General features: G+C 40.2%; 2 protein-coding genes across 8 annotated transcripts in view; one reads left to right on the plus strand and one right to left on the minus strand.

Moving 5' to 3' along the window:
- The window catches only part of MISFA (mitochondrial sheath formation associated), a 25668-nt gene extending 13460 nt beyond the window's left edge, over nucleotides 1–12208 (minus strand). The window contains 1 exon segment of the mRNA XM_030762668.2: nucleotides 135–12208. Coding sequence (XP_030618528.1) covers nucleotides 135–203 — 69 coding nt within the window. The 5' untranslated portion in view covers nucleotides 204–12208.
- UEVLD (UEV and lactate/malate dehyrogenase domains) overlaps nucleotides 11521–27158 on the plus strand; it is a 48429-nt gene continuing 32791 nt past the window's right edge. Inside the window, exons 1-4 of one of the 7 annotated variants that reach the window (XM_089915064.1) lie at nucleotides 11536–11651; nucleotides 12093–15218; nucleotides 18631–18715; nucleotides 22056–22121. In XM_089915064.1, coding sequence (XP_089771190.1) covers nucleotides 14985–15218; nucleotides 18631–18715; nucleotides 22056–22121 — 385 coding nt within the window. In that variant the 5' untranslated portion in view covers nucleotides 11536–11651; nucleotides 12093–14984. Of the gene's footprint in view, nucleotides 11652–11672; nucleotides 15219–18630; nucleotides 18716–22055; nucleotides 22122–27158 lie in introns of those variants that run through there. The other 6 variants (XM_022583781.3, XM_089915066.1, XM_089915067.1 and 3 more) reach the window with 6 other exon arrangements.

Consider the following 27158-nt stretch of genomic DNA (forward strand, 5'->3'; position numbering starts at 1 on the left):
TCCCACCACATCCTGACCTCTTATTAGTGGTGAGACCCCAACTATCTTTACTGTTTGGTCAGAAACGCCAGCTGGGAGGGTTAGCCAGAGCCAGGACTGACTACGAGGGATTAACAGGCAAGGTCACTCCTTACCACAGACTCTGGAAATGTGCCCATGTAACATGCAAATCCAACAAAAAGCATCCAGCCAAGCACGATCATGATAATAAGTAAAACAATTTCTAAGACACGATTGCACAGCAAAAGACTATTCACCAAGATCTTGACAAAGGAGTATGCTCATGAAACCCTCAGTTGGTAGAGGTCTCGCATGTCAGTTCCAGTCCTTAGCTCCAAAGGATCTGCAACTCCCTAGTAGAGAAGCTGGAGTCTAGTAGGGCATTGTGACATCACTGATTATATGGCCCAGGCCACAACAGGTCAGAGAGACTGCCCCCAGACCAGCAGTTGAGCAGCAAACTAAGCTCTTTGAATGCATTATCTCACAACAACAATATGAGGTAGGTACTATTATTTGTCCCATTTTACTAATGAGAAAACTGAGGTTTACAGAGCCTGAGTGACCTGCACTAGGTCACACAGGTGATGCTCCAGATCAGGGCCCAGTTGCCTGTTAGGAAGTTGGGCTCTTTAGACTAGAGACAGGGATTGGGAAAGGTGTGTTCCTAGGTCTGTGACAGCCGTGAATGAAACAAAACTGAATTCTAGAGAAATGAGAACTCTTTATTTCTGTCCTTGCAATCCCTCCCCTCCCATCTCAAGGGCTGTCTCACCACCATTTTATACCATTCTTCAATTCCTTTGGTTAGCTCCTGTCCACTGGTTCTCTTTTCTTTTCTTTTTATTATTTTTAAATAAATTTATTTATTTATTATTATTATATTTTTGGCTGCATTGGGTCTTCATTGCTGCTCTCGGGCTTTCTCTAGTTGCAGTGAGCAGGGGCTACTCTTTGTTGTGGTGCGCAAGCTTCTCATTGCAGTGGCTTCTCTTGTTGCGGAGCACGGGTTCTAGGCACACGGACTTCAGTAGTTGTGGCTCGTGGGCTCTAGAGCGCAGGCTCAGTAGCTGTGGCACATGGGCTTAGTTCCTCCGCGGCATGTGGGATCTTCCCGGACCAGAACTTGAACCTGTGTCCCCTGCACTGGCAGGTGGATTCTTAACCACTGAGCCATCAGGGAAGTCCTGGTTCTCTTTTCTTGGCCTTCAAGAAGCCATAAGTATCCTTGTCCTTTACTCACAAAAACCTCCAACTGTTGCTGTTGGCTCCCTTCTTAACTGTCCTGTTTCTTAACTGCCTTTTACGACCAAACTTCCTAAACAAGCGGTCCATACCCAAAGCCTTTCTTTCCAGTCCACGCTTTTCTTCCATGCATCACATCCTGACTTCTGCCCCCACCTCACTACTTAAGATGCTCTCTCGGAGGTTACCAAAGATCTCCTTTTTGTCACGTTTAATGACCTTATCTTGATCCCTTTGACCTCCCTGCATTGGTACAGTGGACCTCTCCCTCCACCAAAGTTCCTCCTACATACACATCTCCCTATTATTTTCATATTCCCTTTATTTTCATGATAAATCATTGTAAAACATGAAACTATCCAAAGATGTATAAAGAAAAATGTAATACTCTCCCCCTCTTTCTCAGCCACATGATGTAACCAGTGTTACCAGCTTAGTGTGTGTTCTTCTGCCCAAGACTTCTCTACAAGCTTGCAAATATCACTACACATATAGAGGGATACAGAGGGGTTTTTTCAGTTTTGTTTTATTTAAGGTGATCACACTACATATGCTACTATGTAACTTGCTTTTCTCCTATAACAATACATCATGGACATCCTCCTGGGCCAATTGATTAAAAATCTAAATACATTCCTTTTTTGTTTCTAATAATAAGCTTTATTGAGGTATAAATCACATATGATAAAGCACACTCATTTTTAGTGTACAGTTGATATGTTTTTTAAAATGTGTTAATCTTGTAACTACCACCACAATCAGGACAGAAAAAATTGTGATCATCTCAAAAAGCTCCCCGTGCGCCTCTGCAGTCAGTCCCTTCCCCCTAAATCCCTTGGTCCCTGGCAACGAGGGATCTGCTTTTGCATTTTCTAGAACTTCATATAAATGGAATCATAACCTTCTTCCACTGGCTTCTTTCACTTAGCATTAATGCTTTTGAGATTCACTCATGTTGTACAAGAGTTAGTTCTTTTTTATGGGATATTATTCCATTGTATGGATGTATCGGTTTACAAATTTACCTGTCAAAGAACATTAGGGTTGTTTCTAGTTTGGGGCTATTTTGAATAGAGATTTTGTTTTTTGCATAGAGATGTTATAAATATTTGTGTACAGCTTTTTAAGGGAATATAAGTTTTAATTTTTTAGGGTAAATCCCAGGAGGAGGATTGCTGGATCATATGAAAAGTGTCTGTTTACAAAAGACCCCGAATAGCCAAAGCAATATTGAGAAAGAAAAACGGAGCTGGAGGAATCAGGCTCCCTGACTTCAGATTATACTACAAATCTACAGTAATCAAGACAGTATGGTACTGGAACAAAAAAAGAAATATAGATCAGTGGAACAGGATAGAAAGCCCAGAGATAAACCCACACACGTATGGTCACCTTATCTTTGATAAAGGAGGCAAGAATATACAATGGAGAAAAGACAGCCTATTCAATAAGTGGTGCTGGGAAAACTGGACAGCTACATGTAAAAGAATGAAATTAGAACACTTCCTACACCATACACAAAAATAAACTCAAAATGGATTAAAGACCTAAATGTAAGGCCAGACACTATCAAACTCTTAGAGGAAAACACAGGCAGAACACTCTATGATGTACATCGCAGCAAGATCCTTTCTGACCCACCTCCTAGAGAAATGGGAATAAAAACAAAAATAAACAAATGGGACCTAATGAAACTTCAAAGCTTTTGCACAGCAAAGGAAACCATAAACAAGACCAAAAGACAACCCTCAGAATGGGAGAAAATATTTGCAAACGAAGCAACTGACAAAGGATTAATCTCCAAAGTTTACAAGCAGCTCATGCAGCTCAATATCAAAAAAAAAAAACAACCCAATCCAAAAATGGGCAGAAGACCGAAATAGACATTTCTCCAAAGAAGATATACAGACTGCCAACAAACACATGAAAGGATGCTCAACATCACTGACCATTAGAGAAATGCAAATCAAAACTGCAATGAGATATCACCTCACACCAGTCAGAATGGCCATCATCAAAAATCTACAAAGAATAAATGCTGGAGAGGGTGTGGAAAAAGGGAACCCTCTTGCACTGTTGGTGGGAATGTAAATTGATACAGCCACTATGGAGAACAGTATGGAGGTTCCTTAAAAAACTAAAAATAGAACTACCATATGACCCAGCAATCCCACTACTGGGCATATACCTTGAGAAAACCATAATTCAAAAAGAGTCATGTACCACAATGCTCACTGCAGCTCTATTTACAATAGCCAGGACATGGAAGCAACCTAAGTGTCCATCGACAGATGAATGGATAAAGAAGATGTGGCACACATATACAATGGAATATTACTCAGCCATAAAAAGAAACGAAATTGAGCTATTTGTATTGAGGTGGATGGACCTAGAGTCTGTAATACAGAGTGAAGTAAGTCAGAAAGAGAAAAACAAGTACTGTATGCTAATGCATATATATGGAATCTAAAAGAAAAAAAAAACGGTTCTGATGAACCTAGGGAAAGGACAGGAATAAAGACATAGAGAATGGACTTGAGGACACAGGGAGGGGGAAGGGTAAGCTGGGACGAAGTGAGAGAGTAGCACTGACATGTATACACTACAAAACGTAAAACAGATAGCTAGTGGGAAGCAGCTGCATTGCACAGGGAGATCAGCTTGGTGCTTTGTGACCACCTATGGGGTGGGATAGAGAGGATGGGAGGGAGACCCAAGAGGGGGGGGATATGGGGATGTATGTATAACAAAGTGAATCAGCAGAAACTAACACAACATTGTAAAGCAATTATACTCCAATAAAGATGTTAAAAAAAATAAGAAAGAAAAGTGCCTGTTTAAAAATTTCTCTATCACTAATTTTCAGCAATTTTATTTTCAGGTTGCTTTGTGTAACTTTCTGCATGTTTCTTCTACCAGGGGTTTGGTGAACTTCTTGAATCTATGGGCTTATGGTTTTCATCAAATTGGAAAAACATTTGGCTACTGTTCCTTCAAACACTTTTTCTGTCCCCGCCTTTCCCCTTCTGTGACCTCTACTACTTGTGTATTAGACCAATAACCAGTGTGATTCTGTCCCACAGCTTGCTGGTACTCTATTCATTTTTCTTCTCTTTGTGTTTCATTTTGGATAGTTTCCATTGCTGTCTTTTTCAAGTTCACTCATCTTTCCCCCTAATCTTCGAAACTTCTGTTAATCCCATACAGTGTATTTTTAATTTGATTTTGTATTTTTCATCTCTAGAAGTTCAACTTATTTTTTTTTTAATTCTACCTTTCATTTTTCTCCACATGGTGTTCATGTTTTCCTTTACATCCTTGAGTATATTTATGAGATTGATAATAAGCATTTTAAGGAAGCTGTCTGCAAATCTATCATCTCTATCATTTCTGGGGCTGTTTCAATGGTTGATTTTTCTCTTTGTTGTGGGTGATATTTTCCTGTTTCTTTGAATGCCTGGTAACTTTTGGTTGGATGTTCAACATGGTGAATTTTACAGTGTTGAGGGCTGGATTTTGTTGTATTCTTTTTTTTAAAATAATTAATTAATTAATTTATGGCAGCGTTGGGTCTCTGTTGCTGCACACAGGCTTTCTCTAGTTGTGGCAAGTGGGGGCAACTCTTTGTAGCAGTGCATGGGATTCTCATTGTGGTGGTTCCTCTTGTTGCAGAGCACAGGCTCTAGGCACACGGGCTTCAGTAGTTGTGGCACGCAGGCTCAGTAGCTGTGGCTGTGGGCTCCAGAGTGCAGGCTCAGTAGTTGTGGCACACAGGCTTAGTTGCTCCGCGGCATGTGGGATCTTCCAGGACCAGGGCTCAAACCCATGTCCCCTGCATTGGCAGGTGGATTCTTAACCACTGCACCGCCAGGGAAGCCCTGTTGTATTCTTTTTGATAGTGTTGGGTTTTCTTCTGGGATGCAATTAAGTTACCTGCAATCAGTTTGAGTGTTCTGAGGCAAGTTTTAAGCTTTGTTATGGTGGGCCAGGAGCAGCCTTTACTCTAGAGATAATCATCCCCACTACTGAGCTATGACCCTTTTAAGCGCTCTCTCTGATGCCAATGGTATTAGGTCTTTCCGATCTGTGGAATTTCCCACAACTCCCAGCCCTTCTGGGAGCTCCAAGAAATGTTTGGCCTACTGTTTCTGGGTGGTTCTTTTCCGGGCCTCATGGAATTTTACCCCATGTGTGCACAGACAGAACTCAGCTAAAGACTCACAAGGGTCCCTGTGGAGATGTCCAGAGTTTTTTCTCTGCGGAATTGCCTCTTTTCAGTACTACATGCTGCAAATTCCTGGCACTTTGGCCTCCTTGGTACGCCACTATCTTTCTTTTCAATTCAGCTTCGTTTGGGTAACCCTCTCTGTGCTGCAGTCTGAAAACTGCCTCTGGGCAGTAGGCAGGGGCTTTTAAAGCTCATTTCTTTTGTTTCCTTTCTTTCAAAGTTCACAGTCTGGTGCTGGCCCTTGTGCAAGATCTGAAAATAATTATTTCATATATTTTATGCAATTTTCTATTTGTTTATGGAGAGAAGACACTCCTGTAGCAGTTGATTCTTCACAGACAGAAGCAGAAGTCTAACTTATTTTTTTAAATTCCTGTATAATATTCCACGTGTATTTCTTCTTTCTCTCTCTCTCCCTTTTTTTGGCCTAGCCGCATGGCTTGTGGGATCTTAGTTCCCCGACCAGGGATTGAACCCAGACCCCAGCAGTGAAGGCGCCGAGTCCTAACCACTGGACCATCAGGGAATTCCCTCATCTTTCTCCTAATAATGGTTATATCAGTCAAGATCTAGTCAGGAGATAGAAACTACACAGTAATTTGAACAGAGAATATTCGATAAAAAGAATTATTACCTAGGAACAGGAGATTAATGGAAGAGGTAGAAAGCTCTACATGTCACAGGAATAGCATATATAGGGAGCAGCCACCACCACTAGAACTGAGGCAAAGCATCCAAGGAAGGAATAAACTTGAAAGAGTCTCTGCCCTTCCAGGGATGAGATCCAAAACTTGGACAAGTGGTGGTCATGGTAGGGATATCCAATGAGCTGCTTTAGGCCGAACCTGGTACGTAGGGCACCACCCTCTGAGATGCTGGTGGAATCTGCTGGGAAGTCTCCATGGGGGGTGTCTGTCAAGCTTACTGATCATTGCTGAGAATCTACCCTCTGGGGATACGCCAGTAGAATGTACTGGGAAGCCACCTTGTTGGGGGTGGCAGAACTCATTGAGTAGCAGGAGTGCCACTGAAACTCAATGGAAAGCACCCTACACAGGGGCCACTGAAATTCGACAGAGGTGAGCACTACTGGATATCCCGACTCATGCCACTGGCAGCCACACAGTAGGACCAAGAACAAAAGCACACTGGAAGGAGGAAGTCTCTTCCTCCTTGCAGTATCACCCCCAGGCCCTCTATTGACAAAACTTAATATTGTGCCCACTAGCAAGGGAGAAATGCTTAAAAGGTCCATCTCCACAATAGCAGAGCAAGCAATAAATGGTGTATTTGGAACTGAAAGGTAATAAATTAGTAACAGGCACAATGTGCATTTAGATTTTTTTCCCAACTTTTTATCACCATAAACAATGCTGTGATTGTCATAAACAAAATTTCTTGGACACATTTCTCTTGCACGTTGCCAATTTTTTACTTAACCAGAGAAGCAGCAAAATGACCAAAAAAAAAGCACGCCAGTTCAGACAGAGCATGAAAATTGAGGGGCGATATAAAATCCTTAGAAAAAAGAACTAGTTTAAGAAAAGAAAGATTGCAGTTTCATTTCACAAGGTCAAAGGACATTTGTGGAAGGATGGCCTGAGATGCAGCATATGCTGTCAATGAATAACAATATAAGCTCCACACATCTAAAGAGTAAATGATACTGTCTTGTTTTTTTGGTTTGTATTTTTTTTTTGGCCGCGCTGCACATAGCCTGTGGGACCTTAGTTTTCCGATCAGGGATTGAACCTGGGCCATGGCGGTGAAAGCACTGAGTCCCAACCACTGGACCGCCAGGGAATTCCCAATACTGTCTTCTGATGAACAAAATTTCTAAATTTTCATGAGGTCCAATCTGTCTATTTTTTTCTTTTGTTGCCTACGTCTTTGGTGTCATATCCAAGAAATCACTGCCAAATCCAATGTCATAACGCTTTTGTCCTACATTTTTTTCTAAGAGTTTTATTGTTTTAGGGCTTACATTTAGGTCTTTGATCCATTTTGAGTTAATATTTGTATATGGTATTAGATAAGGATCTAACTTCATTTTTGCATATGGATATTCAGTTTTCCCAACACCATTTGCTGAGAAGACTGTCCTTTTCCCACTGAATGGTCTTGGCACTTTTGTCAAAAATAATTGACCATATATGTGAGGGTCTGTTTCTGGACTCTCTACTCCACTGGTGACATACTTAGAGTAGTCAAAATCACAAAGGCAGAAAGCAGAATGGTGCTTGCCAGGGGCTGGAGGGAGGGAAGAATGGGAAGTTATTGTTTAAAGGGTACAGAGTTTGTTTTACAAGATGAAAAGAATTATGGGGACAGATGGTAGTGATGGCTGTAAAACATTACGAATGTAATTAATACCACTGAACTGTATCCTTAAAAATGGTTAAGATGGTAAATTGTACATTATGTGTATTTTACAATTAAAACTTTTTTTAAAGAAGTAAATGATAAGGATACATTTGTCTGATATTCAGAATACCAAGGTTTTATCCCTAAACAATGTGTCTGATAGGACTCATAACTATGAAAGCAAAGAGTGTAAACAGAGATCAGAAGCAGAGGACCAAGAAAAACCATTCTTGTGTTTTTTCTCAAACTATAAACAAAGGAGCAGAATATACACTTTTCCCATTTCTTAGCCTGGGGACTTTTTTTCTCTTTTAATATAATTAACATCTTTGTATAATGCATACATCCTGGGTACTTTTATTTCTCTAAGACAAATTCCCAAAAGTGGGGTTAAAACTGGTATGTATATTTAATTTTGTAAACTTTTCTCCCCAGAACATTGTCAGTAATACGTCTGTTATTCAACAGGATATCAGAAACAAGGAAATAGGAAATACTTCACTAAACCTCAGTTTGCTCAACAGTAAAAGTGAGATAATAATTGATAATAATTCCATCTAGGGTTTTGTGAAGATTAACTGCAATGAAGCGCATAAAACTCTTAGCAATGTACCTTCCACATGGGAATTGATAGCTACACACATGCATGTGTGTGCACGCACGCACACGCGTGCACACACACACACACACACACAGGCGTAGAGTGTTCCTAGTGCCTATAATTCATCCATAGTTATTAAACCAGAAGAGAATTGGTGGTTTGGATGGAAGGCCTCTTCCATAAAAGGTTCTTTCATAAAAGATGGAAGAACCTTGTTCAGGCCTTACTTCTAACTTGATAGCTTTTCCTTGATTAATGGATTTCTGATAGGATCTGTTAAATCTTAGAATCTCTGGAAGTTTCAAAGTTTCTGAGGTGTGTTAGATCTGGCTGAGGTGCTCTTAACAAGCCTCTTATCCTTCAACCATCTCACCTCCTACCTTGTCTCCCGGCTTCCACTCTCCACTCCCCACCCCCCACCCCAAGTCTCTTCACAACTTATCTGTCAGACTTATTCTTTTTCAACTCAGTCAGATCGTGTCACTCCTCTGTTCAAAACCCTCCAGTGGCTTCCTCTCTCTCAGAGCAAAAGCCTAAGAAAGAAAAAAGCAGCCCCTGACATCTGGGAACCGGACTGACCTAGCTAGGTCTCAGTGTTGCTACAAGCTGACCTGGCCCTCACAGCTAGGCTCCTGTTGTCTCCTGTTGGATATAAACCATCTCAGAACACTGACATCAGACAGGGTCACTCAGACCATGATAAAATGAGACCAAACAAGGCCTCGTCATAATTTCTTCTAAGCAGAGACAAAAACAAGGTCACTGTGCAACCCAGGAAATACCCAAACATCCTCTTCTCTCTGCTAATGCGACTACTGGTTCTCTACCAATTATAGCCTTAACCTTGCTCTAGTTTACCCATCTGAGAGATAATATATATTGAGATACCCAATCATAGAATTGTCCCTGCCTTCTGACGGCACCCAATCCAAAGTAAAGCTTTGATTCCTTAAGCCCTCTCCCAAATCACGCAGAGCCCAAATCCTATAATAGGTTCTCTCCACACTCTTACTCAGCTGTCCCAGTGGTTCTCCACAGTATCTGCTCCCTCACGGGAAGGGGTAATCAACCCAAGTTGTTTAAGTATGGGTGTGTTCCTGATGGTCTCTGGTGGGAGGGCATTGACAAGCCAGAGTCCCAGTTGTCCGCAAAGTTCTTATAGTGGTTAGAATCACCCAGGCTTGTTAAAACAGATTGCTTGACCTCATCCCCAGAGTTTCTGATTCTGTTAAGTCTGGGGTGAGGCCTTAGAAACTGTATTTCTAACAAGTTCCAGGTTATGCTGAGGCTGCAGGTCTGGGGACCACACAGGAAGAATCACTGTCCTAAACCATCTGTGGCTCCCCCTTATTTCTCTGATGTAGCCTACTTCTGCTTCCTCACGTCTTCTTTGGACTCCAGCCACACTGGCCTCCCCCGCGGTTTTGACTCTCCCCAAGCACACGTCTGTCTTAGAGCTCTGGTTGCCCTCTAATATGGAATGCTTACTTTCTCACCTCTCAAGGAGACCTACCCTCACTTCCTTAACCTGCCTTTTAAAAATTATTCCCCACAACACTTAATCAGTTCTTACATACGGTCTAATTTACTTACTATTTTTATTGTTTTGCTCTCCTCCTACTAATAAAAGAATGACAGCCTTAGGACTGCTGATACTTTTGTCTATTTTGTTTACTGCAGTATCCTCAGACCTAGAAAAATATTGCAGGGGAGCAAAATTTGTCACCCTAAAATGTGTCTCTTTGGCAGGAGGGTTAACTTAGGATGCCCATTTTTAAGGCCCCAAAGACTTCCCCCTAACTGCCTAAAAGGATTTAGAGAGAAGGCCCGTTCCCCTAATTTAGGTGTCACCAGAGATATCTGCAAAGAATATGGGCTAGATGTGGTGGCGGGAACTCGGTAGAGCCTAGAAATCAGAGTCTCCTAGTCTCTGCAAGGGCCGGCAAACATTTGTTTACCAAGTATTTACTTTCTCCATGTGAACTGCCTTTCTCCCCTTTGAAGTCTCAAACCACAACCCCCAACATCCTCTTTTGCCATAGCTGAAGATGGTATTTAAGGTGAGGGCTTCGGCCATTAACACGAGTCACTCAGTTCTCCTGGGTCTCTCCCAGGTATACATGCTATTAACTTTTGTTTGATTTTCTCCTATTATTCTGTCTGGTGTCAGTTTACTTCTTAGACAGCCAGAGGAAGCTAGAAGAATAGAGGAAAATTTCTTCCTCCCCGACAATATCTAGCAAGTAGCCAATGCTCAACAAAAGTTTGTTGAATAAATAAGTGCTCCTTCCAGTCTTTCGCTTTCTTCTCCCAATAGAATCACAGCATTCCTACCTTTGGCTCTTCCTATAAATACAATCACCTTCCTGCCCACCCAACCTCTTGACAGTTACAATAGCCAGCTCCCAGGACTTTTTAGGCCCACTGGCTCAAACCAGGGATGCAAAGCAGGTAAGTAACTCATTCAAGGAAACCAAACAAGGCCCGCAAATTGCATCTCTTCGTCTTATTTCTCCAGATGACCTTAACCACCAATCTACCTTTTTTGTCTTCAAACTCTGTTGCCTGACTTTTTCCTCTCTCTGCCACCAACGCTGTTATGCTCTGCCCCGCCCCGCCAAAGGCACACCACCCTCACTCGGCTGTCTTATTTCCCAGTTCTGACAATTCTCCTCCTGCGTCCGTTTTCCTATCTAGCCCCCCCGAAATTTCTCTTTTGAAGCTCCATTACCTCTTCCTTCCTAAATCCAACCACAATTTGGGGTCTTTCTTGATCTTTCTCGATACTCTACTGAATTTATCACATCCTTCTCGAAGCTCTCCCAGAACAGCGCCAATATCTTCTACCTCCTTTACAGCTTCTCCTCGGGTCCTTCCTATTCCAGTCTTCACCGATGTCCCCAAGTTTCCCTCCAGCAAGCTGGGTCGTGGTTTCCTTGGCGCTCACGCGTTTCTGAACGCGCTCACGGTTCGCGGAGGAGCGGTGGTGAGACTCGGGGCGGAGCCTCGCTGAGCCTAGGGCGTTGGACACCGGTGGACTTTCGAGACTGGGAAGGGGCGGGGCCTTGGACCGCTCGGGAAGTTTAGTCCTCGGCAGCCTCCGTCCAGGACAGTGCGGAAGGAGATTCCGGGGCTGGGGTCTCAGAACGCGACTCACGGTCCTGGCTGGAGATGGAGTTCAACAGTGAGGGTGTGAGGCGACTGCTTGGCAAGGTGCGGCCAGCCCGCCGGGCAGGGTCTGGGGCGCCGGGGCTTGGGGGCGTTTCCACCCCTGGCCGGGCCACCTCCTTGGGGCGTTTCCCCGGCTTGTCAAGGGGCTTGGAGCGGGGGGTGGGCTGGCCTGAAGCCGGCTGCGGGGAGTGGCCGCAGGGAGGGCGCGGACCTCTCCTTCCCGAGGCCGGGGCTCTGGCTTCGCCTGCAAATCCGAGATCCCCCAACCTCCACCCGCTGTGAGACCTTCTCACGCCACCAGCTTCTCTTGGTCTCAGCTTCCAGCCCTCGCCAGTCCCTTTAACCATGCCTTTCTCTCTGTAGAAATGGCCTGCCCTCACCCCACCCCCTTTTTTTATGACTCGCGTTGCTAATCCTTTGTAGGACTCAACTCAGATGTCACTCCCTAGAAACAGAATCACTACCTCCTTTACTTGCTTTCAGAAATATCGATTATCACATCGTGGAGTAATTATTTACATACAAACCTTACTCGGGCGGTGAACTCTGATGGCAGAGAGAGTGCTGTAGTATTCCCATCACCTAACCTGACACGACGGAGTGCTGAGTAACTGTGCAGTGAATGAAAGACCTGTGTAGACTTAAGAATGAAGACAGGGTTGGAAGGCCCGGAAGAGATCCTCGTAATGTTGAAGGGTTGAGGTGGAGGGCTGACCCGGAAGTCTGACCTGCGTTTCTCGGGCATGACTAACGCCAGTTTCTATGTTACACCAGGCTCTTAGTTCAGGCTCTCTCATTCCCCACCAGTGTACAGTCTGAGGCAACCACCTTTTTCACCAGTTTCTTAGTTATATGATCCATAATGCTTCTTAAAACTTCCCTATGCGGAAACGGTACGTTTATGCCGTTTTTTTGTTTTGTTTAAAATTTTATTGAAGCATGAGACATGATACATTCAGAATAAAACAGTAGCAAAATGTAATGGCAGCAGTTAAATATGAATCATATACATGCACATACTTTTCTGGTTCTTTTGATTACATTTTCCTTTCAAGATAAACTGCTCTCTCTTTAGTTGGGTTTGCCTGTGTCTTTCTTTGTTGGGGCAGTTTGTACACCCCTTTGAGGTTTTGAAGCCTTATGATTGAAATTGTTTATATACTTGATTTGAATGATTTTATCTACCGTGACAGGTGTGTAGGTCTTGTAGGAAGAGAAGTATCATCGTCCTTAGGATTACACCCTTCCTGTCTCCTCTTCAGAGAACATGAAATTAAAAGAACCACTCTATCAAGTTTTTCAGTGACGGAACCATGGTGTATTGTCCAGGGGGAAGAATTGCTAAAGCTGAGAATAGAAAAAGAACTTCATAATTTTGGTGGAACTGGAATGCAGGAAAAAGACAAAAGAGAGACAATAATTTTCTCAAGGGTGGGACCAGTATAGTTGAGGAAGGTTTTTGTTTTTGTTTTTTATCATCAGTGCATAGCATGGAGTCTGGCACTTAGGTGCTTAATAAATGTCTGTTGGATGTGTACATTAAGGAGACCATTTAGAAACACGTTAGTCCAGCAGATATTTCCAAAGTTCCTTAACCCTCAAGGTAGGCAAATAATATAATAACTTAATACTTAGAAATAATTTTACTGCTGAAAAATTTGTGAAGTGAACAATACATTAAAATCAAGCAACTGTAAGGAGAACATGAAAAATCTATTGAAAACAAATGAAACCTAATAAGTATTCCAACCTAGATAAATATTCCAGCTTCGTGGATGTGAAGATGTCAGCTCTCTCCAGATTGATCTATAGAGCCAATGCAATTCCAATCAAAATTCTAACAGGGTATTTGGGGAACTTTTCAGACTGATTCTAAAATCATTTGGAAGGGCAGAAGGCCAGGAATAATCTTGACATTTTTACAGAGGAAGAATAGGTGTGGGACTTGCTCTACCAAATGTCAAGACTAGTAATGGAGGCTTAGTGTGATGTTGGTGTAGGACCGACAAATTAACCAGTGGAACAGACTAGAGGGCTTAGAACCATGTTCACACGTGTTTGGAAATGTGATATAAAACAGAAGAGGCATTGCAAATAACTACAGAAAGGAGAATGCAGAGACAAATGATTATCTATACAGGAGAAAATGAAATTGGACCCTTACCTCTGACCAAACATAAAAATTCCCCGTGGACTGAAGATTCAAGTGTAAAAGACGAGCTTTAAAACGTATAGAGATAAATGTAGGAAAGAATCTTCATGGACTCAGAGTGTGCAAACATTTTTTAAACAAGACGTAAAATACTCAAAGAAGAGTGATAAATTTGATTGCATTCAAATTAAGAACTTTTATGTATAAAAAGACACCACGAAGAGAGTGAAGAGGCAAAATACAAACTTGGAGAATAATATTGTAATGCATAATTGACAAAGTATTGGTATCCAGAATATATAAATTAGCCTACAAATCAATATTAAAACCAATAGAAAATTGGACAAAAGACACGAATAATCATTTTTTAAAAAACAAAAGAAGAATCAGGGAAATGAATGTTTGCTCAACCCATTAGTAACCATGGAAAAGCAAATTGAGAGCATGGTAAAACACCATTTTCTCTCACTAGATTGTCATAAATTAAGATCATTTCAAAGGGTTTGGAGGATGTGGATGAATGGGAATTTTAAACTCTGTGGTAGTTACCATAGAGAATTCATAATATATGAAGCAAGAGACATTCACAGAATTACTCATCATTAAAAAGTAGAAACAACCCAAATGTTCATTGACAGAAGGAAGGATAATTTGTTCCGTACTCATTCACACAATGGAAAACACTATGCAGCAGTGAAAATGAATGGACTACAACATGCAACAATACAAGTGAATCTTAGAAACATTATATTCAGTGAAAAAAATTGGAGGTTATATGCAAGATTATATTTTGATTAAAACAAGAAACAACAAAAAACAGTGTGGTGTTTAGGGACGCACACAAATGCGATAAAAACTATGGAGGGCAAAAGCAAAGGAGTGTGACCACACAATTTAAGGTAGGCAGTTGAATGGTTAAGAGAAGGAGCACCCGGACAGGTGTAATGGAATTGGAAAGGTCTGTGCTGTCCAGTATGGTAGCCACTAGCCACATGTGGCTCTTTGAATTCATCAAAATTAGATAAAATTAAAAATGAGTTTCTTGGTCACACCAGCCACATATTAAGTGTCAGTAGCCACTTGTGGCTACTGTATTGGACAGAACACATAATGATCTTTTCCATCATGGCAGAAAGTTTTGTTGGACAGCACTGTTCTAGATCAAACATGGGTGAGTTGGTGCCTGAGTGTTTATTCTTCAAAATGTATATATATGTACATATATGTTTATATGTATATATACTCTTTTTTTTTTTTTTTTTTTGCGGTACGTGGGCCTCCCACTGCTGTGGCCTCTCCCGTTGCGGAGCACAGGCTCCGGACGCGCAGGCTCAGCAGCCATGGCTCACGGGCCCAGCCGCTCCGCGGCATGTGGGATCTTCCCGGACCAGGGCACGAACCCATGTCCCCTGCATCGGCGTGTGGACTCTCAACCACTGCGCCACCAGGGAAGCCCTGTATGTATATTCTTTAGTTGTATTAAATATTAAGTTTAGAAAACTTCTCTGGTTCCCTAATTCCTATTTCCCACTCCCCTGACGAAGTTACCTTGGACAGGTAACTTAACCTCGATTTGCTCAGTTATGAAATAATAGGATTGGATTTGATCTGTAAGATTCCTTAATGTTTAATTTTTTTTTAATAAAATGATGCCACAAAGTATTCCTCAGGGTGTCCAACATTTGAGCAGTGTCATACAGGAGTACTCTTGATGTTCGTAAGTATCAGTCTGCTAAATAAACATACTGTAGCATAGTGGATGAAGTTAAAATTTCAGTAACTTCTCCATTTTTCAACTGATTTTTATGATAGTATAATTGCTTTAGTTTTAGGATCTCATGGGCCAGTTTTCCTCTTTAGTTCCCTGCCTGCACCCTTTAAGCAAATGGCATTGTCTGAGGCATATTCCTTGGAGAATGTTATACAAGCTTCTCTTAGGTGGTATAGGAACAGTAATGGAATATATGTCTTAATATTACACTAAGAAGATATTCTGTTTCATATATAGTTAAAATGATGTGCTTTTTATTTTTCTAGGACAGGTAACATAGGTCTTTTTCGTCAGAAAGGCAAATCACATATTCGACTAGTAGTGATGTTTGGATTTTCAAGCCCTAACAAAGAGTGCTTTTGACAAACTTTTATGTCAGTTTTGCAGTTAGATCAGTTCTGGTATATAGCCCTATGCAGCCATTAATCATTACATTCTCAGAGGATGTTAAGGATGTAGAAAACAGCTTATAACATCAAATAGAAGACAAAACAAAAATTATTTGGTTCATAATAAATATATATTCCAGGTGACAACAATGCAGCCTTTTGTACATTTGTGTCGTGTCTGGAGTTGGGATGGTTTCATTCACTTTTGTTTTCACTGAATCTGGGACTCATTTTTACCCTGCTGTAGTTAATACTGATCGATTCTTAGTTTTAGTGATCTTAGTGATCGATGCTCAGTCCTTTGGATCATAATTGCTTTCTAGATCCACTCTACTCATATAAATCTGCCTCTTTGCTAACTCCCATCCAATTAGCCTGCATTTATTGAAGCCATACCCTGTGCTAAATGCTATGGGGAAATAAAAATGAGTAAGAGATGTTTCTAGTCCTCAAGTTGTTAATTATACACTTTTTCTTCTGCCAAATTCTTTCCCATCTTAAAATGACCTTCCTCCTTCCCTCTAATTTTCTGTACCGTTCTAGGCTCTAATGTGAATTGTAGACAGCTCTTTTCAGAGGCCTTTCTGTAACCTAGGTATGCTTTGTCGATTCATCGTTTCCTGTCGGTACTTACTATTGTATACATATTTTGTTTAATATCTCACTTTTACATATGTTAATCATGAGATCTTCATACATACCTGCTGAAGTTGGCAGGCAGTAGAGCTATATCTCTTTTGCCCATGAAAAACTTAAGACTCAGAGAGAGGAAATAGGATCTCTTAGCAGTTATTTTATTTTCTCCCAGTCTCCTCCAACCCTAGGCACCCACTAAGCTACTTTCTGTTTCTATGGATTTGCCTATTTTGGGTACTTTATATACGAGTCATACAATATGTGGCTTTTTGTGTCTGTTTTCTTTAATTTAGTGTAATGTTTTTAAGGTTTATCCATGTATGTATCAGTTCTTCATTTTTATGGCTGAATATTCCATTTTATGGATATGTCACACTTTATTCATCAGTTGATGGACATTTGGATTGTTTTCACTTCTTGATTGTTATGAATAATGCTGCTATGAACAATTGTGCACAAGTTTTTGTGTGGACATGTTTTCATTTTTCTTGGGTATATACCTCAGAGTGGAATTGTTGGGTCATATGGTAACTCTGTGTTTAATCTTTTGAAGAACTGCCAAACTCTTCCAAAGCAGCTGCACCGTTTTACCACCAGCAGTGGTGTATGTATATGAGGGTTCTGATTTCTCCACATCCTTTCCCACATTTGTTACTGTCTTTTTGATTATAGTATGAATCCTCCGACTTCTTTTTTTTTTTTTTAATTTGTTTTTGGCTGCATTGTGTCTTCGTTGCTGCACTCGGGCTTCCTCTAGTTGCGGCAAGCGGGGGCTACTCTTTGTTGTGGTGCGCGGGCTTCTCATTGCGGTGGCTTCTCTTGTTTCGGAGCACGGACTCTAGGCGCACTGGCTTCAGTGGTTGTAGCACATGGGCTCAGTAGTTGTGGCTCGTGGGCTCTAGAGCGCAGGCTCAGTAGTTGTGGTGCACGGGCTTAGTTGCTCCGTGGCATGTGGGATCTTCCCCTACTAGGGCTCAAACCCGTATCCCCTGCATTGGCGGGCGGATTCTTAACCACCACGCCACCAGAGAAGCTCTTTTTAATTCTTTTTAAAGATTGTTTTGGCTGCATTCCTTGAATTTCCATATGAATTTAAGGTCCATTCGTAAATTTTTGCAAATGAGCAAAAAAAGTCAGCTGGGATTTTGATATGGATTGGCGATTGTTGAATCTGTTGGGGAACATTGCCATCTTAACAATATCAAGTCTTCTGATCTATCGACAAGGGATATCTTTCTATTCATTTAGATCTATTTTAATTTCTTTCAACAATGTTTTGTAGTTTTTAGAGTCTAAGTTTTGCATCTTGTTAAATTTATTCCTAAGTATTTTATTCTTTTTGATGCTATTGTAAACATAATTGTTTTCTTAATTTCATTTTCAGAATGGTAATAGACCCAACATACTTTTTTTTTTTTTTTTTCTTCATTTAATGCCTAGCACAAGTCCGGGAGGTGGGTATAATTTCTCTTTGCGAATGAGAAAATAAGTTCAAAGAAGTTAAATGATTTTGCCCACAGGGCAACCAAGGTAGTATTTCTGAGACTACATCTGGATGAATGAGGAGGCAGGTCACTCAACCTGACTGCAAACCTTTGCATGCTTTCTGTTTTCCCTTTGAAACCCAGCTGCGGTACCAGGTAGGGAAATTCAGGGTGTCTCAAGTGAATGAGATATTCAGGCACGAGAGGTGGATCTTACAGTGATGACAGGGGTGCTACATCCTGCCCTACTTCTTAAGCCTTCAGGAAGTATTTGGAGGCATTTGATATAGTGATTAAAGGCCCAGGCACTAGGTTTGAGCTCTGGCTTCACTACTTAACTTGCTATCTACCACAGCAAGTTATTTTGATTCTCTAGCTTTCATTTTCATCTTCTATAAAGTCAAGCAGTTATAAGCCCTGCCTACTTCATAGGGTCATTATTAAAAGGATGAAGTCAAATACTATTCATGTTTGTAAAACTCAGAGCCCAGGGCCTAGCACATAGTAAGTGTTCAGTTAAATGTTAATTTGTAATTGTTCTGTTGCTTATAATTTTATTCTTATTCTGTGTTCATTTTTCTCTCTTCAGTACAAGTTCAGGGATCTAACTATGGAAGAACTGAAGAATGTAAATACGTTTTTCCCACATTTCAGATATTCCATGGATACCTATGGTAAGAATTGTATCCTCTAGTTTTTGCTACATTGTTTAAACTATTAATTATTTGTTCCTAGAGATCTACAAACTTACTATAATTTCTCATTTCTTTTATCCCCTGATTTTGAGCTACACTTTATGACCTGTGGTTTTTGAGGAAATTTAATAAAATTTATATGGTATTAGTTTTCTATTGCTGCTGTAACAAATGAACACAAATTTAGTGGCTTAAAACAACACGGGGACTTCCCTGGTGGTCCAGTGGTTAAGACTTCGCCTTCCAATACAGGGGGTGCAGGTTCAATCCCTGGTCAGGGAGTTAAGATCCCACATGCCTCGAGGCCAAAAAACCAAAACATAAAGCAGAAGCAATATTGTAACAAATTCAGTAAAGACTTTAAAAATGGTCTACATCAAAAAAAAATCTTAAAAAAAAAAAAGCAACACAAATTTACTATCTTACAGTTATTTGTCTAGAAGCCCAACACAGGTCTCTGTAGGTTAAGTGTTGGCAGGTCTTAGTTCCTTTTTGGAGGCTCTGGGAGATCATATATTCTCTTGCTTTTTTAAGTTTCTAAATGTCACCCATATTCTTTGGCTCAAGGTCACCTTCCTTCATCTTTAAAGCTAGCAATGTTACATCTCTCTGACCATCCTTCTGTAGTCACATCTCCAGAGAAAAGGTTCTCTGCTTTTAAGAACCAAATGTGATTAGCATAGGCCCACTCTAATCATACAGGATAATTTCCCCATGTCAGGGTCCTTAACTTAATTGTATCTAAAAAGCTTCTTTGCCAAGTAAGGTAACATATGCACAGGTTCCAAGGATTAGGATATTGGACATCCATGGAGGCCATTATTCTGCCTACCACATATATGGTTGATAATAAATTAATAACAAAGTTTTAGTTATCTTCTTCACTTAATATAGAGGGTCTGGTTACCTGAGAAAGATTTTACTTTACTATCTTTCAAAATTTCTGACCACAACCCACACTTGGAAATGTGTTTTATATCATGACCCCATATACACACAACTAAAGTATTATGTACACCTTGGTGTTTTCTCTTCTATTCCATTCCATACCGTTTAAAAAAAAAAATGCTGATTGAGACTCACTAAATTGATTTCAGGACCCACGAATTAGTCAAAACACACAGTTTTGAAAAACTTCTTTATTCTACATGGGTATGTTTTGTATTTGAATTAGCTTGGGTTACAAAAATATGTCTAATTCAGAATTATATATTAGAAAATTTGAGGCATTATTGAAGTATTTCTTAGGAATAGCTAATTTTATGTGTGGAAGAAATGATTAGATTCTGGCTTACCTGTGTCTGGCCTCTCTTGATTAGCACCCAGGTATTTGGTGCTGCATAAATGCCTGGGATGGGGGATTTAACAGCTACTATTTATTGAACACCAGATATACTTCCAAATGTTTTATCTATATTATTTTACATATTCTTGTACAACCAAAGCTGTGAGGTGAGTATTATCATCTTCATTTTTCAGAGAAAGAAACTGAGGCTCAGAGAGTTTAAATAACTTGCTTAAGATTGCACAGCTAGTTAGGCATGGAGTTGGGGCTTGTACTCATGTCCATCTTGTCCTCTGCTTGAATAATACTTGTTCTTTTACAATCTATAAGTAATCTTATAGATTTAAGCCTTTGTTATACCAGTTAATTCTCATTTCCCCCATCTAGAGGAAGTAGGCTGTGGTGCCATTAAACCCTCAAGCTATAGGATTAATATTGTCAAGGTACATTTTATTATTGAAGACAATGTTAGTCAGGTATTATAATCATTTTTCTTTTGGCTTTTTGAATAATTTGGACAATGACTATTTACACCTGTAGTTTCTCTACCGCATTTTCAGGTTCTTCTGTGTCCCTGAGAAACAATCCCTGTTCCACTCCTCTGTCCATTTTAGTTTTGCCTTAGAGTGATCCCTTCACCCATTGTTACCTTTCACTCATATAGTTCAAGGTAAATATTTGTACTTATGTACACTCTTGGCCTTGAGTTTTCTGTCAGCCTGGCTTTTCCTCTTCTCCCTTTCTGATAGGTCATCAAATCTATTTAGGCTTTTTTCTTCCCCTGCATAAATAGTATAGTAAGCTACTGAAGTCCTTAAAGGACCACATTCCAAGGCAGTTTGACAGTTTGAAACCAGATGTCGTGTTTTCGGTATTCAGTTCAGAAATTAGGGCATTGATTCTCCATCAGTGTGTCCCAGATGGGTAAGTTGAAATTTCAGGGATGTGAAGATTGAGAAAAGGTTGAGAATAATGGAGTTAGAGAAAGCAAAGATAATTATTAATCCTTCTAAAAGGTCACTTTCAAAAGTAAAACTAACTTCTTTTTTCTGATTATAAAAGTTATAATCTGATATCTGAAAGTGCTTATAACTGATGTTACATGCGGCAGTTATTTGATAATGTCCCCACATTTTATAATCCTTTACTTCTTATTAAGGGTTTTCACATCATCTCATTTAATCATTGTGACAACTTTATGATGCAGTCTTTATAGATCTTATATCTTTATTTTATAGATGATGAAACTGAAGTTCAAAGAGGTTAAAGTAACCAAAAGTCACATGCCTCTGTCGACGGAAATAATAAACAGTCTATAATAGGAATAGAAAAGAGTTTTATTTGAGCCAGTCTGAGCACTATAGCCTCAGATAGTTCTGAAGAGCTTTCCGAAGAAGCATGGTTTTCAGCACAGTTTTATATCTGTCAGAACAAAGAACATCAAACATCACAGGGGTGCATTCCTTCAAGGTTTCAAAAAAAGACAAATGAGCACGCACACAATGAGTCAGCATGGCCTTGGCACCTGTGAAGGGAGCTTTATCATTGAAGGAGTGCTAGCGTTGATGTTTTAGGGAAGGGAGGCATTTATCTCTGTCTTCAAAACAGACATTCTTTACTTCTGGACAATGCACCCTTTTCTTTAATGATTAAAGCAGATGTACAATGTATGTTTAATGGGCCACAAAACTGGCTATTCTAGTTAGCATAAAGCTTAAGTTAAATAATGTATAAGCTAGGATGACTTCTGCATATCTCAATATGTGAAAATTTCTTCCATCACCTCTAAGTAGGAAAAGTCGGCCAAAAACTTGGGATTTCAGCATCTTAAGTCCTGTGTTCTTTCAACTACCTGCTCTGCTTTCTAAGAGAACATCATTTAGTTCTTTGCCCTTGTCAACATATTTACTGATTCCTAGATGATGGTATTTAGAAGTTATGTGTGTTTCTGTATGTGTGTATGTACATGCACACGCTTTAATACAGTTCTTCCTACTTCTGATTGTGCATTCTGGGGCTTTTTTTTTCTTCCAGTTTTCAAAGATAGTTCCCAGAAAAACCTGCTGAACTTCACCGGCACTATTCCTGTGATGTATCAGGGTAAGTGTGGAAGTTGAGAAAATGTGGGAATTTTCTAAAAGAGCAGTTTAATTAAAACTTATATTTGTTTAGTTCCATAACATTCTCAAAGTGGTTTTGTTTTTTTTTTAAAAGAACATTTTTACGAGCTGGTCAATTTTTTATTTATTTATTTATTTAAATATTTATTTATTTATTTATTTATTTATTTTGTGGTACCTGGGCCTCCCACCGCCGCGGCCCCTCCCACCGCGGAGCACAGGCTCTGGACGCGCACGCCTAGTGGCCACGACTCACAGACCCAGCCGCCCCGCAGCATGCGGGACCCTCCTGGACCGGGGCACAAACCAGCGTCCCCTGCATTGGCAGGCGGACCCCCAACCACTGCGCCACCAGGGAAGCCCTTAAATATTTATTTTTTTGGCCGTGCTATGTGGCTTGCGGGATCTTAGTTCCCCCAACCGGGGATCAAACCCGGGCCCCCAGCAGTGGCAGCTCAGAGTTCTAACCACTGGGTTGCCAGGGAATTCCCCTCAAAGTGTTTTAACATGTATATGATCTATACTGAACCTTACTGGATATAGCAGAATGCTGTCCCAGTGAAGGAAGGCTTAGGTTAATACCAACAAATTCAGTTCAGTTCAACGAATATTTATTTATTGAATGTCAGCTATCTGCCCACTACTCTGCTAGGTGTTGAGGTACAGAGGCGAGCAAGACAGCCATAGGCCTGCGCTTGTGGAGAGTTAGCTCTGCTTTCCATAGCAAACTGCAGGGATCCTACCTTTTTCTCCCATTACCCGAATGTTTTGTTCCCCTCCCTTTCCCTCTATATGATGTAGCATTATCCCCATTCTACTGGCGAAACTGAGTCCTGGTCACGTGGTTTACCTGAGTCCACACAGCTGGCATCAGACTGGAACTTAAAACCCAATAGGAAACTTTTAAAACACAGGTGCCATTAAAGCTCAAAAAAAGCAACATATTTTCAGATCACCTGACAGGTTAAAATAGCTAAGTGTTTGCCCAAAAATAAAAAAAAAATCACTAACTTCCCTATAATTAATTCTGTTCGTCTAGACCTACTTCCTTCAACGTTTAACAGGACTAACCTGTCAGATGGGTGTCATACGAGCTTGCTTATCTAGTATGATTTGAAGAACACCAGAGGAGCATTGGTTCCAATTATTTCTCTGAAGTGGTGCTTGAAATTCCACCATTAAAATCCATTCCCCTTTTAAAATGCAAATAATCTCAGGAGGAATAACATCCAAAATCACTAATATACAGTGCTGTGCTTATAGAAAATGCTCGGTAAATATTTGTTGAATGATTGAGTTAGTTTCTTTGATTACTGACTGAAGGGCTTAGGAAGAGATGAACTCACTGGGTATTTGAAAGAGGAGGTGCACTGAAAAAGGGCTGAGGAAGATCTGGAAACCAAATGGGGAGAGAGCAGTGCAGTTTGCTGTCTCTTACAAAGGATTCATCGCTGTATTATAGGAGCACATTGCCCAACAGACACCAAGAAGATGTATTTTGGGGGACTTTTTTCAAAGTAAGTGCTTCATTATGGTAGTGGCTAGACTGTTACAAACCCTCCTTTATTGCTTCCCCCTGCCCCCATGATGACTTACTGCCAGAGGTTCACTCATGTTTTATTCTTCCTCTGTGTATGTCCAATCATAACATCTCCTTTGCCACAGAGAATGCTTAGAAATCCAGTTTGGTTTTTATGAATAGGAATGTGGTTGGAGATGAAAGTAGGTAGCAGTGGGCTCTGAAAAAATTGCAGTGAGGTAGGCAGAGCAGGTATAGAGTCGATTTTTATTTTCTTTCCTTGCTTCTCCCCTCCCAAGCTCTCAGACTGTTTTCTGGCTGCCTAGAGAATTTTACTGAGACCTGTTTCCCATTACTTGTATTCTGTGTTTATTATGGTTAGATGTTAGAGAGAGAGAGAAAGAATTCTTACCACCCCAATGACTGATTGATTGACTGATTCCATAGTTCTTACCAACCCCAGTGATTTCAAGGGTAGTTGCATATTGACAGAGGAACTTACAAATTTAAATGAATCATTGCTTAGTAGCCCTCAGTTTCTAGGACAATGTGGGGAGGTTACAGGAGGGCAGAAAAGTTATCTTAAGATGCCACTCATTGGCACTCTGCATCTTCCTAGAGCGGTGGAGTCAGGTCATTGATTCTTACGCTGGTAGTAATTCCAAGGTAGTAATGGTACCTGCAATATCTTTTGTTTTTTTTTTTTTTGGTAGTACACTCTTTTTCCCCTTTGCTTTTGACTGGAATTATAGCAACTCCTTGTGATGCACACTAGTTATTTCCTGCTGATCAGAAGGTCAGAATGTATTATCTTTCTCATCTGTAAAATGGGCCAATGATAGAGCCTAACTCTACAATTCTGAGGATTAAATGCATTACTCTAAGTAAAGCTCTTAGCATAGTTCCTGGCACATAGTAAGTGCCTAATAAACGTTGGCCATTATTATTTGCATGCTTTTGTTACTTTTATCTGGTTACTAGTTTTGTTAGTATAATAATAGTACATGCTCATGTTAAAAAAATTTTAATAATTGAAAAGAGATGAGGTTAAGCTTATATCTAACCTCCCACCCAGTCCTGTTCCCGAGGTGAATCTTCTGTTGATATTTCCTTATATATACCTGCAGAAATTTTCTGGATTATTTCTTATCCCTCCAAGATTGTGTGAAGGTTGTGATGACACTTTTCCTTCACCCACCCATTGTTTAGAGATGTGTATCATCTTAGTAAGATGATACCCATCTGAACTTTATTTACAACTAACTTAAATTATGTCCTTATGATATAATTACTTTAAATCTGAGGACTCTACCAGGAGTCCTGACTCTTTGCTAATGAATTACTGAAATTAAGTGGGCAGGGTAGGAGGCAGGGCATTTGCTGACAGAAAAGAATGAGAAAGAAGGAAGAAGGGCACAGAGAATACCAGTAGTGAAATCTTACAAGTTATAGACATGGGAATCAGGCATGCGCTTTGCCAGGAGTGTGATATTAAAATGGATGAATGCTGCTGGGGAGAGGCATTGATGGAGGCAGCAGATTCTTGATCAACCAGGAAGATACCTTCAATAGACATTCCTTTCCTTTTCTTTAATGTGTAGTGATTAACATTAGAAAATGGCTCCATCGAGATTGGGACTACCACTCCAAAACAAAAAAAAATTGCATGGCCTAGGACTTCCCTGGAGGTCCAGTGGTTAGGACTCTGCACTGTCAATGCAGGGGACATGTGTTCAATCCCTGGTCAGGGAACTAAGATCCCACATGCTGCACAGCGTGGAAAAAAAAAAATTGCATGGTCCAAACAGTGGTTTATAAATGTTTGATTGTGACCCACAATAAGAAATACTTTCGTATACATAGTTATATATGTATATAACTAAAATTAAATATTATTGTTTGCAGCCTACTAAATTAATTTCATGACCTATTTATTGTGACCAACATTTGAAAAACACTGGTCTAGAGTATATAACATTAGACAGAGTGACTTCTGGAGGAATGTGATGATGTGTCTCAATACCTGTTGGTCACTCTGTGGTGCTGTGATCACATGACTTTATAATCATAGAGTACCAAGAGCTATGCCTGTATCCATACTGTAAGTACTTAGATACTATGTATGGTGATGGATGTTAACTACACTTATTGTGGTGATTATTTTGCAATATATACAAATATTGAATCATTACGTTGTATACATGAAACTAATACAGTGTTATATATCAATTATACCCAAATAAAAAGTTTTTTTAATACTTAGATAAAATTAGAAGAGGAATATGGTTCTGAGAACTGCTGATATAAAATAGTAGAAATAGTACTAGGACATTTCTATTATGTAGTGACTTTCAGTTCTCTAGAATTACATGGGAAGCTTTTCAAAAATGTTGTCCAGACCCTGTCCCACTGAATCAGAAACTTTTGGGGAGAGGCCTGGATATTGGTATGTTTCAGAGTTCCTTAAGCATTTCTAATATGCAGACAGAGCTGAGTATCATTGTGCTTAGGGCAGGAGGAAGCAAGATGAAAAAAGTAGAGGATTTCCTTAGTAAGAAAAAGATTGCAGTGGAGAAGAAAACTTTTTATTTATACCTTGCTTATTTCCAAAGTGGGTTTGAGGTACATTGTAAAAATTGCCAACCCGTCATGGTACTTACCATGTCATGTATTGTTCTAAGCATTTTATGTACCTTAACTAATTTTATCCTCACAACAGCCTGTGAGGTAGGAGCTTTTATTATTCTCATTTCGTAGAGGAAGCAGTTGAGGCACAGAGAAGTTAATAAGTAACTTGCCTAAAATCATATAGCTAGTGATGTGTGCAACTAGGATTTGAACCTAGGCATTTGTGCTCCTGAGCAGCCATGTTTTTAAATATATTGAAAGACATATGCATTAAGACTGTGAAAGCAGGAATAAATATCAGGAGATACAATAGAACGGTTAAGATAATTGATCAAATTTCTAGTTTAAGATTAGTTTTTGCACTTATATTAGGTTTAGCTTTGGGCTTCCTGTAAACCAGAACAGTCAGAGATTTTGGCTCTCAGTAGGCATGACATACATGGTTACATAGTATGTGGTACAGGGTTACATAGTACATGGTACATGGTTACATGGTACATGTACATGGAAGAGCTTTCATTTGGGTTCCTATCTCAGTACACTAAAATTTAAGCGCCACTGGACAAGGTGGCTGTTAAGGTTATTTTCAGCTCTAGGTTGTATGTATCTAACCCAGCTTGTATGTTACACTATCTGCAGTTAATGAGCAACTTGAGGGCCAGTATCAAGTGCATCTTTCAGTTGTTCATTCATTCATTAAAAAATATGTATTTATTTATTTATTTGGCTGCACTGGGTCTTAGTTGCAGCACGTGGGATCTTTAGTTGTGGCATGCGGGATCTTTGGTTGCAGCATGTGAACTCTTAGTTGAGGCATGTGGGATCTAGTTCCCTGACCAGGGATCGAACCTGGGCCCCCTGCATTGGGAG

The sequence above is a fragment of the Delphinapterus leucas genome, chromosome 7 (assembly GCF_059928025.1).
Source record: "Delphinapterus leucas isolate spDelLeu-1000000601 "Yukka" chromosome 7, BTC_Dleu_Yukka2, whole genome shotgun sequence".
Classification (NCBI taxonomy): Eukaryota; Metazoa; Chordata; class Mammalia; order Artiodactyla; family Monodontidae; genus Delphinapterus; species Delphinapterus leucas.